At 54.2% G+C, this 13,861-nt stretch overlaps 4 protein-coding genes across 4 annotated transcripts; 2 read left to right on the top strand and 2 right to left on the bottom strand.

Moving 5' to 3' along the window:
* Positions 1-133: 133 nt before the first annotated feature.
* PHACADRAFT_248105 (uncharacterized protein) lies at positions 134-1,628 on the bottom strand. Its single transcript, XM_007390820.1, has 9 exons — positions 1,568-1,628; positions 1,475-1,510; positions 1,400-1,410; positions 1,207-1,334; positions 1,050-1,140; positions 920-996; positions 768-862; positions 561-707; positions 134-494 (listed from the first exon to the last, which is right to left on the bottom strand). The coding sequence occupies exons 2-9, from the start codon at positions 1,502-1,504 to the stop codon at positions 288-290; spliced, it is 786 nt and encodes a 261-aa protein (XP_007390882.1). The 5' UTR covers positions 1,505-1,510; positions 1,568-1,628; the 3' UTR covers positions 134-287.
* Positions 1,629-2,486: 858 nt separating this feature from the next.
* PHACADRAFT_112102 (uncharacterized protein) lies at positions 2,487-4,937 on the top strand (the record flags this gene model as incomplete). The annotated part of the gene is made up of 5 exons (XM_007390819.1): positions 2,487-3,058; positions 3,112-4,066; positions 4,121-4,455; positions 4,509-4,835; positions 4,891-4,937. Coding segments are annotated over exons 1-5 (1,914 nt in total), but the record flags the coding sequence as incomplete, so codon positions are not given.
* Positions 4,938-4,987: 50 nt separating this feature from the next.
* PHACADRAFT_248102 (uncharacterized protein) lies at positions 4,988-6,669 on the bottom strand. Its single transcript, XM_007390818.1, has 8 exons — positions 6,611-6,669; positions 6,531-6,555; positions 6,419-6,477; positions 6,304-6,364; positions 6,227-6,254; positions 6,197-6,202; positions 5,828-6,104; positions 4,988-5,768 (listed from the first exon to the last, which is right to left on the bottom strand). Exons 1-8 carry the CDS (start codon positions 6,645-6,647, stop codon positions 5,635-5,637), a joined length of 627 nt encoding a protein of 208 aa, XP_007390880.1. The 5' UTR covers positions 6,648-6,669; the 3' UTR covers positions 4,988-5,634.
* Positions 6,670-6,824: 155 nt separating this feature from the next.
* PHACADRAFT_168921 (uncharacterized protein) lies at positions 6,825-12,940 on the top strand. The gene is made up of 14 exons (XM_007390817.1): positions 6,825-7,916; positions 8,012-8,116; positions 8,167-8,232; positions 8,282-8,350; positions 8,411-8,544; positions 8,594-8,624; positions 8,673-8,762; positions 9,493-9,953; positions 10,008-10,499; positions 10,562-10,696; positions 10,751-11,340; positions 11,391-12,397; positions 12,450-12,623; positions 12,685-12,940. Exons 12-14 carry the CDS (start codon positions 11,780-11,782, stop codon positions 12,844-12,846), a joined length of 954 nt encoding a protein of 317 aa, XP_007390879.1. The 5' UTR covers positions 6,825-7,916; positions 8,012-8,116; positions 8,167-8,232; positions 8,282-8,350; positions 8,411-8,544; positions 8,594-8,624; positions 8,673-8,762; positions 9,493-9,953; positions 10,008-10,499; positions 10,562-10,696; positions 10,751-11,340; positions 11,391-11,779; the 3' UTR covers positions 12,847-12,940.
* The last annotated feature ends 921 nt before the right edge of the window (positions 12,941-13,861 follow it).

Below are 13,861 nucleotides of genomic sequence, written 5' to 3'. Positions count from 1 at the left end.
AGTTGCTTCATGTGGTTAAAGACACGAGAGATACGTCAAGTAAGCTTTCTTTGTATCATTTCATGTATCAAACAATCAGATAATTCCTTACTCGTAGGGTTTCCGAGGTGTGCCACGGATAGATGAACTTGGATATATATATGGAATTTGGTAGACCCCGTCATAGGGACATGAGCTGGACCAGGCCTCGAGGCCCACTTGGCCCGTTGGCTCTGACGTGATATATGCATCTCGTAGCAACTGGTATCTGTTATACATTCCGTCTGCGGTCGCAAATAGAGGACTTATTACCGCTTCTTAAGCGCAGCAAAACGCTTGGCTAGTGTATCAAAGTCGTCTTCGGGTGGTTCGGCCTTTGGGTGTTCCTTCTTACCCTCGTCCTCTGTTGGTGGGAGCTCCGGCAGCTTCGGTGTCCTCGCACCGTTGCTCCTTGCCTCAGCCGATATCGTCTCAGCACTGGGTAACGGGGTATCTAGGACGTTGTCGATCTTCTCCTGAGCGTGTCGAACAGATCTCCGCAGTCAGCGGGATGATGCACCGGATATTGCGTGGCGACTGACCTTGGTGCCGCCTTCGCCATTGTCTCCTCCGGCGTCAATCTGAGAGTTTGGAGGCGTCCAGGCGATGTTGTACCCCTTCGCGATCTCGCTGAGGTAGGCGTCGACGAGTTGCTGCGAGGGCGTCAAAGTGGCGAGTTTCTTGGCGACCTAGACCGCGAGGAGATGGGTATTGGGTAGAAAGCGACGATAGGCGGGGAAAAGGCTCACACGCTCGCTCACACAGCCGTCCTTGTTCTCCATGACGGCGATAGAGAAGTCGCGACCGTACTTGTGCATTAGGATATCGCGAAGGACGTGGAGCTCTGCGATGATATCGAATTAGTTTGTGACTTGCTTGTACAGGGAGATGCGCTCTGCACCTTTCAACTCTGTCCGTGGTGCTGCGTATATAATCGCACACACACCCTCGCTGACACCGGGATCTGGTTCTCGGGTGCTATGGGGAACGGTGTTACGTCGAGTAGTCAGGGAGCAGCTATGCAGACCTACGGTTGGTCGATGAGCCCGAAGCGTGCTAACAGAAGCTCGCAATAAAGCTCGAGCAGCTCGAGTAACTCCACGTAGATATCTTCGTTGATGACTGCGAGTGCGACGGAGTGGTGAATACAAGACTTGCTCATTACAACCGCAAGGAAGACAGCCTTACTGTTCTCAACTTTGATTCGCGCCGTCTCGAGCTTACCCTTCTCAATGAGCATGGCAATATCTCGCCTCGAGGCCTTGGCCTGGGCTGCCTTCTTCTCTTGAAGTGTGCGCAACCGCTGCACACCCAGCCTGAATGATACAGGAGATTAGCCCTAGCTGACACTATCACCCTCCTTATAATGCAAATTTCTTACCTCAGCTGTACCTAAACGAGATAATATGCGTAAGACGGCGATGTTCGAGTAAACCTTATGGGTGTCATTGGATACCTTTGCCTTTGCAGAGTTCCAGGGCACCATCCTGCACTTATGATGTCCGCATTAGCGTATATACCGTCTTAAGGATATGATTGCTGCACTTACGTGCACTCAACCTTGTGAAATGTTCTGTAAAAATCGATATTCCAGAGTTCGACGTGAGCAGCAACGCGGCCCCAGCTGCGCCGCCGCGTCGGTGGAAGCGGTGCGGACCCGGATCTTGATTGCGCGTCTCCCGGGTGCAGCCACGTATTAGGAATGCCTGTAGGATCATGACGACTAGTCGTCGGATCCCACTCTCAGGCGTGGAAGCGTTCAAACGTTCAGCCTTACTAGAGGCGTTACCAGCCAAAAAGGAGTATTCACTATGGCATAAAAATGCGCCTTGTTGCAGCTCGACGTATATCAGCACGAGCTGCTCCGGGCTGAGAGACACCATATAACCGACAATATACTCAGCCAGATGCACAGATGACACCCTCCGATGTGAACCGTGACTCTCCCACACAGTCCCACACGAATGCCGCTGAGATGATCGTGACGGATTCACTGTACCAAAGGCGATCTACAGTGCCAGGCGCTCCTGACGGTTATGTGTGATGCTTCGCTTGTTGAGAACGCATCGTCCTGCGTCCTCAGTTCAGACTATCAAAAAGGCTAGGCAGGACATAGTAACAAAATGGCTTCCAAAAGATTCTTGTAGGCTCAGTAGACACTCCCGGCTCACTCGGTTGAAAGCGGCAGCGTGGTCCAGATCCGCTTACCACGCTGATGTTCTGCAGCTATGCCGTAAGTACATTGCGCCCTTGTTGATACGAATATGCGCTCAGCCCGTTGCCTACTGACCACAATCTATCAGGAATAGTTGACAGTGTCTCAGATCTTGCCAGTTCTCCGGCGCTCGATGCCCATTTGCCTCAATATGTACGGTGTACTTCGTCTCTTTCACTTGTCCTTGTCTTCGAAAGTCGACGGAAATCTGTCTCAGCCCACCTCTGTTAGATGGGAACAGAGCGAGGACAGTGAGAGATCTATGAGTCTGGCAATTGATTGACTCCGGATGATGTAGATGGCGGAACGCTTGCGCTCGCAGCCTGCGGCGACTTGCTCTTGTTTACTTATCATCATCGTCCCAAATATCAGAGTCCATCTGGTGCCTTGGCAGTTATAGGCAACAGCTTTCTCAAGTCTCCATTCCTCTCCATTTAACATGGTCTGGTCCGGAAGCATGTCCCATCCCAACCTCTGCTGTGCAAGGTTTCGACTCCTGCTCCCCTTGACGGCTCTCCCGTCAGATTATCTGCCCCGCCGAGCTACAATCTACCGCTAGCCCCCCGCAGAACAATGCATACTCTGACACTATCCAGGCCCAAGGTTCTCCCGAAGCTTGTGATTGACCCCTCCATGGATTACCGTAGTTCGTCGTCGTCTGGCTGCAGCTACAGCAGCCCCAGCAACAAATCATCCTCTATGGTCAGCTATGCAAGCAACGAAGACATTTTGGTCCGCGCAATTTATGACTTTGACAGCTCGGAGTCGGAACAGCTTTCGCTCCGGTGTGGGGAGGTGCTGGAAGTGATATACATGGACAACTCCGTGAGTTTGACATGTCCTGGCATTCGCATTGACTGATAGACAGTCGATGATAGGGATGGTGCGCTGCACACAGAGAAGACGATAAATCTGTGGGCTGGATTCCAACATCTTATGTCGAGCCTTTGTCGCAAACGAGTCTTGAGGACCCTGATGGATATCGTGACATATGGTCGGCGACTGTTACGGACACTTGCTGCGTTCTCCATTCCGGGCTCTTATCCCATTATCACAATCAGCTTTCCGCCCTGTCACCCGACAGCCTCGATAGCCCCGGCCGCACCGGAACGCGCAGCAAGGCAATATCCCTGGGAGCGCAAGTGACACCAGAGCCCGAGCCTAATACAACGCAACAATCCTTTCTCTTCTCTGCCCATCCTGCGGTGGATCATACATTGTGCAACATCCCCGCTTCTGTGCAATCTCCACTAATGAGCGAGGACCAATCTCCCGCGCAAGAGATCATATGGAACCCCAATGAGCTGCTCAAACTGTGCCCTTCGTCTCCTTCTGCGCCGCCACCACCCCCACCTACGCCTGGGGCAGTTCTCATAGGAGAAGCCTCGACACACCTTGAGGCTGTGGGACCTGGCTCTATCAGCGCTGAAGAGGCGTGCCCGCTGTCTTCCGACGCCTACTCTGTGTGCCACCCACGATGCGCGCACCGGCGCCTCGTGCGCATGGAGGATGGGCTGTATTTCAGGCCTCTCTCCGTACTGCTAGAGACACAAAGCATCTATAGCGAGCCGGAGGATGGGACCCAAGACGACGAGCTCGATTCGCCGGATGAGCATCCGTCCTTCGGCTCTTCGTCGCGGAGAGCGGACAAGATCAAGCAAATCACAGGGGACGAGATCGCACAGGCTGTACACGCCGCAAAGATAGCTCATGTGTTGCTACCGCGGTATCTGCGCCCCACTCATGGACAAGAGCTAAGGTTAGACCACGACGGCTCAGTCATTGCCGGTACGCTTCGCGCCCTGGTGGAAAACCTTGCTTCGGAACCATTTCGTAAGTGCGAGGACCTGAGCCGTTCCTGTCATGCGGCCCTGACCCTTTCGCTAGATCCTTCCATCGAACGACACTTTCGACATGCCTTCTTCTCCACGTTGCGCACCATGGGTACTCCTGACGAGCTGTTTGATCAGCTGCTTGACCAGTACCACCAGGAGCAGCCAGATAGCCTCACTGGCGTGGAAGCCGATGATTGGCGAATAAAGCGTCTCTTCCCCGCTCAGCGACGCGTGCTTTCCGTGTTCGAGACATGGCTCGTGCACCACCGGATGGTTGAAGATGACCCGCCCGTCGCTCAACGCCTTCAGACTTGGCTGAACAGTCTAGTCGAAGCTAGTGAAAATATCGCACTGGCTAGCGAACTGTTGAAGACCTTGGAGCGCCTAGTAGGTTTTATCACGATTTAAGTAGTCCAGTCCTTTGCTCACGACTGCTGGAGACATTCGCAGTGCCTTCCAGACCTTCGCCGGCCAGTAAGCACTCGAAGAGGAGAAAGACCCGGGACTCGAAGCATGAACTTCTGAGGGTGGACCCGTCGTTGCTTGCAGAGAACCTCTGCCTGTACGAGAGCAGGCTCTTTTCGAAGGTCGCGCCACGTGAATTTTTGGAATGGATCAATACGCGGCTTGGAGACCCTGTCGCTAATCTCCTCACATTCTGCAACATGCACGACAAACTGGGAGCGTGGGTCAAGCACAGCATATTGTTGACCAACAACTTAGCCCACAGGGCCGATGTCGTCGATCTTTGGGTCAAGGTTGCGGAGGTAGGTCGCCCTGCATTCTCATAGACTGCTTTGGTTAATGTCCGTATTCTCTTAGAGGTGTCGAGAAATGCACAACTTCTCTTCAATGAGTGCCATCGTCACAGCTTTGTCGAGCACTGTGATATCGAGACTGTATTTGACCTGGGCTCATGCCAAGCGGTCAGCGCATCTTGAGGCGCTGGCCAAGCTCAACGAGCCCACAGGAAACTTTCAAGCCTTTCGACAGATCCAGCGGCCTCAGGACGGACCATGTATCCCGTTCATAGGCCCATATCTGACCGACATCGTTCACATGCACGAGCAGTATCGCGACAGCATGGTCACGACGGCCGACGGCTCGGAACGGCTGTTCAACTTTGTCAAGCGGCGTAAGTGGACCAACGTGCTTGACGCGATATTCTGCCACCGGGGCAAGCCGTACATGTTCGAGGAAGACCCTTCGGTCATGCATCAAATCGAGACGAACCTCGTCTTGGCGTCGGGCATCGACCAGATGACCTTCTGGGAGAAGAGCGAGGAGGTGCAGCGCGCGGAGCGGGCGAGCGCAGACTTGCGCAAGGGGCTGGAGGCAGCTGGATTCTGACTCCCACCGGTGCTCAAGATATATATCACATGCAGTGTCCAGAAATGTACGATCGTAGCGTGTCCAGAAATGTTGTAAGGAATGGGATGTAAGCTTCGATCCGAGAATGGGACTGCGTCAAGTGAAATCTACTGCGCATAGAAGATATAGAATACAATGAGAAGACCGCATGGGCATTAGAAGAAGAGTGCCAGAGGAGAGAGGGGCAAAGGGAAATCAGCAGCTGCACGGCTCATTCTGACCGCCGGTGGCGGTCGCCTGCTTGTTGAGGTCAACACCAGTACGAGCAGCACCCGTTCGCGCACCACCAGCTCGAGCCGATGGAGGTGCTGTCTTTGGGAGCTTCTTGGCTGTTGGGAAGGGACGACTGAGCAAAACGAGCTGGGGCATGAGAGCGCGGTGGACGCACCAATCTCGGTGAATATCTCATTAACACCCTCTCCGGACTTGGCACTAGTCTCGCCCCACATGAGGCCCTCCTCCTCAGCGTATTTCTTGGCTTCTTCTTGCGAGACCTGCCGCCGTACCGCGAGATCGGACTTGTTGCCGCAGAGCGCAATGATGATCGAGGGGTCGGCCTGGCGTTGCAGTTCTCGTATCCATGACCGCGCCTTCTCCAGCGACGCAGATTGGGTGATGTCGTACACTACGACTGCGCAGTTGGCATTACGGTAGTACATTGGTGCCTTCGGAAATAATCAGTTGACGGAAATTGGCTGGGGGGTGTCGCAAAACGTACCAAGGACTAGATGACGTGCCGTTCGGTCAATTTCGGTATCGAGGAGGTATGGGTGGAAAGTGTACATACCTTGTAACGTTCCTGGCCGGCAGTATCCCTGATAGTCGTGAAGCTTATTTGTATCGATAACACACGCATAGACGCACCATATCTCAAACTTAACACTGGTACCGTCTTCGAGAGCAACCGTCTGCGTTAAGAACGCCGCTGCAGGTGTACAATCAGCTGTCTCGTAAACTCGAAGTCAAAGCCTATGCTGACCTCCGATAGTACTCTCCCGGTAGTCATCGAACTGGTCCTTGACGAATCGCAAGACGAGACTTGGGAACAGTACCTTCAGTACTCCGTGATGATGATAGCGGAGCCTGCGTACCTTGACTTTCCGACCGCAGATTCGCCTGTGTTGAAATCTTCAGAATACCGTGCAGATACACACATGCGTGAAGGACTGACCAAGGAGGACGAGCTTGAACTGAAATTGTTTCGACATGAGTGCAAGAGTAAGTTAGGATGAGACTCGGTGCTGGAGCTCCTGCGCAGTGCCAGGCTGTGATGCACCGTGGGTAAGCGCCTGTTCGGGCGTCATTGGCGGTGCCACGTGGAATGCGCGCTCATAACCCCAAGCCGGTCGGAGACGAAAATTGATTGCTGCCTTCTGCTCACAACCACCACTGGTTTCGTCCGTCTGGCCCTGCTGTTGTTGTCGCCTGCGGCATAAGTTGAGCTGGCTCTCGTCGAAATTTTGTCCCTCCGCCCGACGACCCATCGCTTCGAGTTACTTGTTATCGCTCCCCGTCCCGACACGTCACTTTGAGCCCATCAGTTTCAGCCATCGTCTGTCGAGACCGACGCAAGGGAGGTGCTAGGAAGTCCACAAAAGTGAAAAGCTATGAACAGACATCATCCCTACGGGGGCTACGACGGCGCCAGAAGAGGCGGGCCACCAGGTGGTTTTAGCCCTAACCGCCCCCACCGGTTTTCTGACAGGGGCGGACCCTCACGAGGGAGAGGGGGCTTCCGTGGTGGCCGCGGCGGAGGGGGAGGTTCATACGGAGGCTATGGAGGCGGAGTCGCTACCTACGATCAAGGACCCCCCCAAGGCGACATGGGAGGGTACACTAGCTACGAGTCAGGGCCCACGCAAGACCCCTACTATCAGAATGGCATTTACAACATGGGGATACCTGAGCAGCAGCAGCAACAACAGCAGGGACCTCCAGATACTTCGAACTATTACAGTCAAGGATTCGAGGGCTACGAAGGTGCGCTGAAAGTCATGTCGAAGTTTATAAGCCCATTGCGCAGAGCCGTGCTTCCCGAGGCCCAACCCTAAGGGATCTGTCCCTTCCGCTGTGAATCAACTCATGCACCTTAGAGAGTCTCTCGGTCTGAGTCGAACGGTGTGGGATGTCTCAGGATCATGCAACCTCGGCCGTGAATCCGACGGGCGTGCTCAGGACGTCCTCGTGGCGTATGGATGCGTCGTGGCAGGCTTTCTCGTTACGTGATCCGTTATTTTGGCCTTCTGGTTCCCGCTGAGTGTCGAAGATCCTTTCTCACGTGTTGATTCATTCTATCAGACGGTCCAGGAGCTTTCAGCCATGATCATCATGGTGGGCATCATGGCTTTGTACGAGGAGGCAAGCGAGGCGGTGGTTTTCGCCGTGCCGAAAGGGACGACAAAGTCCACGATACCATTATTGAAGAGCGAATTCAGCGGGAGCGTCCATGTCGTACATTATTCATTCGCAACATCAAGGCGAGTTTTACTTTTGGGGTAGGACATCTAAGCCATCACTGGAGCGAACGACCCCTACCCGTGAGATAGCCATCGTACTGACGTCGGCGATACAGTATGAGACGAATAGTGAAGATGTACGTCACTTGTTCGAGGAACATGGCGAGATACGGACTTTCTTTGATCTCATTGCAAATCGTGGGATGGTGTTCGTGACTTACGTGAGTGCTGTGCATTCAGAGAGTACATGAGTTGCTAAGTAGTGTCATAGTATGATTTACGGGCTGCAGAAAGAGCCAGGGAACGACTTCAAGGCTCAGAAATAAGCGGCAGACCGGTCAGTTTGATCGAGTGTGTCGTAGAAGTTTGCTCATGTCAAGTCGAAGATTGATGTGCACTACTCATTACCCCGAGATGACCATGGTTCACGAGGTGCTGATAAGGAGAAGAACCAGGTTTGTCGTTCGAGTTATGTGTATTGGAATATGTTTAACGTTCACCTGTCTTGTCGACAGCAACTTCAAGGTGCTCTGTTAGTGACCTTACGCAATTCTGCGACTGGTCAACCAATCGACGATAGCGAGGTACGTCGCAAATTTCAGCAGTTCGGCGACGTGAAAGATGTAAGGCACGCGGGTGAGAGGGAAGAGTACGCGCTACTTCTGTTGGGTTTCGAACCGAGCTGACTGGACAAACAGTCAACGTTACGTCGAGTTCTATGATACAAGAGTACGTCGCCTGCTTCACTATGGTGACATTGGATTAACCTTCTCGCAGGCTTGCGAAGAAGCCCACGATCGTCTACGGCACCAAGGACTGCAGGATGGTGTCATGGACATCGTATTTGCATCAGACCTAGATGACCGTTTCTTAGCCTGTTCCAGACGCTCATCAGGTGGCTAGAGGTAGTTATGGGATCAGAAGATGAGTGCGTGCATAAAGCCGAAAAGCATACTGGAACTGCTGCAGATGGTGGAACGAAAGCAGGCGGAGGTAGAGGAGCCGGAGGACCGCCATATCCGCTAGGAGGAAGAATCGGCCCTGGCCCGCCCATGGGAGGTGGCGGCGGCGGAGCACCATAACCTGGGGCACCAGCTCCTCTATTGTCGAAGCGATCCTCGAATCCAGGATCGCGAGCGTTCCTACCAAATTCATCTTCGAATGGCCGGTTACGACCACGGTCGCGTCCCCCATCGTCCCGTCTGTCCCAATCATTGCCACCCCAACCGCGTCCTCGCCCGCGCCCCCCACGACCCCCACGGCGACCTCGATGGCCGAAGTCTTCCCAGTCTCGCTGTCCACCGCCGTGACCGCCACCACCACCACCACCACCACCACCACCACCACCACCACCACCATGGCCGCCGCCACCACCACCATGGCCGCCACCACCACCACCATGGCCGCCACCACCACCACCATGACCGCCGCCGCCACCACCACTATTCCGATCAAATCCATCACGCCTGAAAAGTATATATAAGAACGCGTGACGACTTGGTAACTTTGTACGCACCGTGGGGATTCACCACGAGTCCAGCAGGTGCGCCGGTCCCAGATTGTCATCGCGCAGCTTCCACTCACTTTACTTGAATATAGTTGCTTGCAGCACTGAAACAGCCGGGAGGAGCGACCCTAGCAGCGCCTACTCAAAACTCTCCTCTGAACCAGCCACAGCCGCCAATGCCGCCACCCTCAAGTCAGCCTCCATACTACGGCGCACCACCACCTCCCATGCAAGGAGGATATCCCGGCGCTGTTCCTCCACCTGGTACCAATCCTTATTCTCCGTCAATGCCTCCGCCAGCCCCAACGCCAGCCCCAACGCCTGCTGCCTCAGCTCACACCGCCGGTGTGCCTAACCTGCCCCCAAACATTATGGCAATGTTGCAGCAAGGACAAGTGCCGTCTCAGCAAGGCTCCCCTCCGCCGCCTGGCATGCAACCGAGTACGTATGGAATGCCCCCGCAGCCAACGGCAATTCCTCCGATGCCCAGCATGAACAATATGCCTCCACTTAGCGCACAGCAAGGGTATCAACAGCTCATGGCATACCTGGTGAGTGTTCTGAATAATATTCTGAGAGCTCTGCCGTAAAGCGTTATCCTCTAGTCTCAAAAACGCCCGCAATAATAATCATTGTCGTCATATCGGGAACATTTCGACTCGTAGTCTATGATCGTATCGTTCTCGCTCTATGCTTGCAGAGCGGACCCACATAGTATTTTTATTCTTGTCCTCCGTAACTTATTCGTAGTTTAGTAGTCACAGCTTCGTAGTCCGTTGCCGTCTGTCTTCGTAGCACCTGACTCCTAAAGCGCCGCAGTACCGGGCGCTTACGCACTGGCGACTCCGTCTGCGACCACGACTTGTGCGGGCAACTTGCCACTCATGCTGAACCTCAGCAACCTTCGTACTTTACTCTCTCAGGTTACTACACCTGCTTCCTTGCATACAGCAGTGCTCTTTACGCCATCAGGCCAGCTGGTCTCTTTTGCATCAAACCCGCCACGTTCAAAGGACGAGATACGCGTTGTCGTGGGCCTAGGCGGAGAAATCTGGCAGGAAACTAAAGAGAATGGGATCGGCATGGTCGACAGCGAGGCACGTGGGCCAGGATGTGCTGTTTACATGACCGCTGAGTTCATGCGACTCATTTGTCACAGATCGGCCGGCTACTCGTCATTCCTATCGAGCAGGTAAAGCCCCAGTCGGAAAACCAAGAGGAGGAGACGGAGCCGTTGATGATCCTCGCCCTTAATGCTAATGACTCTGTGAGTTGGAAGGTTATGGAGGCCAAGGTGCGGCTCCTCTGTTACTATAATATGCGGCTGGTCATTCATGAACATGTGTAGGCCAGACAGCTTACTCGACATTTGGAGAAACCGGTCTCCGAGCTTCGCGCGAAACTAGCGGTCGCTCCAGCGTCTCCTATTGGCAACCCTCAACGAACGACTCGGTAAAACCGTCCCTTATCCCGAACTCCCTGAACGTTTTGACGCGTCATGCTATGCTTCGCTTTCGCGCTTTCCTCTGAGTATGCTAGACACTTTCGATATCCATGGGCTTCAATCCACATCTACCAGAGCTGTATATTGCAATTCATGTGATCCCACTATACCCTACCATGTAGCACTAGCTCGCCCTGTCCAATTGTGCTTGCTTGCTCTATCTGTTATAACTGCTCGTGCAAATATCATATACCTACCACCGCGGTTTGGATGTATGTGAGAAATTCTGTCATAAACTCCGCTCACCTCCGGTACCTGGGACGTGGAAGCGCTCACAACGTAATTCCAACTTTGCCTCTCCCGAGTCTCCGGCCTATTACTTAACGTCCTCGGCACTCCTCGAGGGCGACATTGCATACAGTGCTCTTGCTGGTCATGCGACAATGGTCGGTTGCAGCGGCACGCGTATCTCGCCAAAATTGTCTTCTTTGTGGCTTGCCAGGATCGTCAGTCACGCGAACAGCTGGAAAATGCTATAGCGTACAGGCTGCTGCTGCACAAGCGCGACCTTCCTCGACACGACGGTCAAAGGCGGACCAGAACGTCACAACTCCTCCACCGACACCGAGAAATTCGCGTCCGGACCCACATTCGTTGGTCGCCCCCCAGCTGAGCAAGCTCCGCGAAACGCTTCTGGACCTGCTGGGCTCTTCACACCCGTCCCTCACAGAGATCGCCAAATACTACTTCTTACACCCCTCAAAACAATTGCGACCGCTCCTTGTTCTACTCTTCTCGCAGGCCACCAACGGCCTCGGTGGACGGTGGCATGAGAAAAAGTGGGCTGCGGATTGTGAAGGTGCGGGCGGGCGCACGGAGGAGCTCGACTGGCCGTTGACGCGTCCGGACGTTCTGAACGACTGGAATCCGAATATGTCCGACCACACTGCGTCTTTCACGGTACCATTCTCCTTGCGTCCTCCACGTCCCCCGAGACAGCACCCCATACCACCTCCTCAGGCGGCTGCGGCTGCGATCCCGACCCTCTCCACGAGCCCGACACTGCTTCCCACACAAATCCGGCTCGCACAGATTGTGGAGATGATCCACGTAGCCTCGCTTCTGCATGACGACGTGATTGATAGGTCGCCGCTGCGTCGAGGCGCACCCTCAGCGCCCGCTGCGTTCGGGAACAAGCTGTCCGTGCTCGCAGGAGACTTCCTACTCGGCCGCACGAGTGCTGCTCTTTCGCGCCTGGGCGAGAACGAAGTCGTCGAGCTCATCGCCAGTGTCATTGCCAACCTGGTGGAGGGCGAGATCTTGCAGCTGAAGGCGGTCCACGGTGAGGACCTCGGGATATCCGGAAGTGCTGTGCGAGGGGCGGTGGGGCAGAATAACTGGAATGTTTATATGCAGAAATCGTACCTCAAGACAGCAACCCTTATGGCGAAGGGTGCACGTGCCGCGGTCGTACTTGGAGGATGCAGAGAGGGAGAAGTCTGGAAGGAGATCGCTTATGCATACGGTCGCAACCTTGGGCTAGCATTCCAGGTCGAGTACCTTGTATTCATAAGAGAGCTGGTTCACTTACTTGATCTTCCAGCTGATGGATGATGTCCTCGACTATGAAGCTGGGGAGGGAACGCTTGGCAAGCCGGGTGGTGCTGACCTGAAGCTTGGCCTCGCTACTGGCCCTGCTCTGTTTGCATGGGAGGAGCACTCAGAGATGGGTCCGCTTATAGAGCGCAAATTCTCTCAGGAAGGCGATGTAGAGCTTGTACGCTCTCTCTATCCCCACTATATGCTGCGAGCTGACCATCTTCTTTTCTCCTTTGTAGGCGCGAGATCTTGTCCGTCGTTCGTCGGGTGTCGAACGCACGCGCAGCCTCGCATTATCGTACGCCGACAAAGCTCGCGAGGTACTCTCGTTACTTCCGGAGAGCGATGCCAAGTCCGCACTAGAGGTATTAGCCGAACGTGTGGTTAAACGGACGTCATGACTGTTTAGATGATACATGGACGATAATCTAATATCCCCATACACGACTTACATTTCTGTTTCGGTGCATGCAAAGTTCCTGGTGACCCACTCTTTCCCGGCAAAATGCGAGATAGGTTAGTTGGCGGTCCCTGGGGTTCTCGCTCTACATCTGGTCAATGCGTCATAGGACCCAAGGCACCCCAGTTCGAACACGTTCGTGTTGTTTTTCTCTCTTGTCGCTCTGACCTGTCACTGTTCTCTCTTCTCTCTCCTTCACCTTCCTCAAGACTCGCGTAAGAATAATGCTAAAACGTTCCGCGTCCACCCACCGCAGCTCTCTCTCGCCTTCTCTCAAACGCATTCGCTCTTCCACTTCACAAGCAATACTGGACGCCACGCCAGACAAAAATCCGCGTTCCGAAAAACCTCGAGGTAGGAAGTCGCTCGTCACATCACTGTCCCTCGATGCTGGAGCAAAGGCTGCCGACGCACCCTCCAACGCAGCTATCCGCAGGCGGATGAACCCTGAAAGCTTAGCGGGCCGACTTGGTCCAGAGCTCGTCCAGGAGCTTGAGAGCCTGCTGAAACCCGGTATGACAGAGATGCCATCGTTTGCGGTACGGCAAGAGATACAGCAGCGATACGGCATTGATAGAAGACATATTTACGACTGGTTCCATAACAAAGGACTACGCGTTACTACCTCCGAGAAGCGGGAAGAACGACGCGCTATGCGAGCTCAGGAGCACGCACACATGCCCACAACGCGCAATCAAGCCCAGGTATGTCATTTCAACGGCAAACGGGCCTTGATAATGTGTTTATCCTGCCTTAGGGGAAGAAGAGAGTGGCCACGGACTCTTTGCCTTCGAGTGTTTCAATGCCAATTTTACGCCACACTTCTCCTGATAGCGAGACATCTACTCCGGACTTACCTGAGAGCTCGATTTCTGGCATTACTGGCGGTCAGCTCTCGTATGAAACTGTCTGTTCGATGAGAGAGAATCTAGTGTACTCTCTCGCCCGGCCTGGCG

The sequence above is a fragment of the Phanerochaete carnosa genome (assembly GCF_000300595.1).
Source record: "Phanerochaete carnosa HHB-10118-sp unplaced genomic scaffold PHACAscaffold_1, whole genome shotgun sequence".
In the NCBI taxonomy this organism is placed as follows: Eukaryota; Fungi; Basidiomycota; class Agaricomycetes; order Polyporales; family Phanerochaetaceae; genus Phanerochaete; species Phanerochaete carnosa.
The sequence above is the reverse complement of the archived record's forward strand: the minus strand, read 5'-3'. Positions and strand labels throughout refer to the sequence as shown.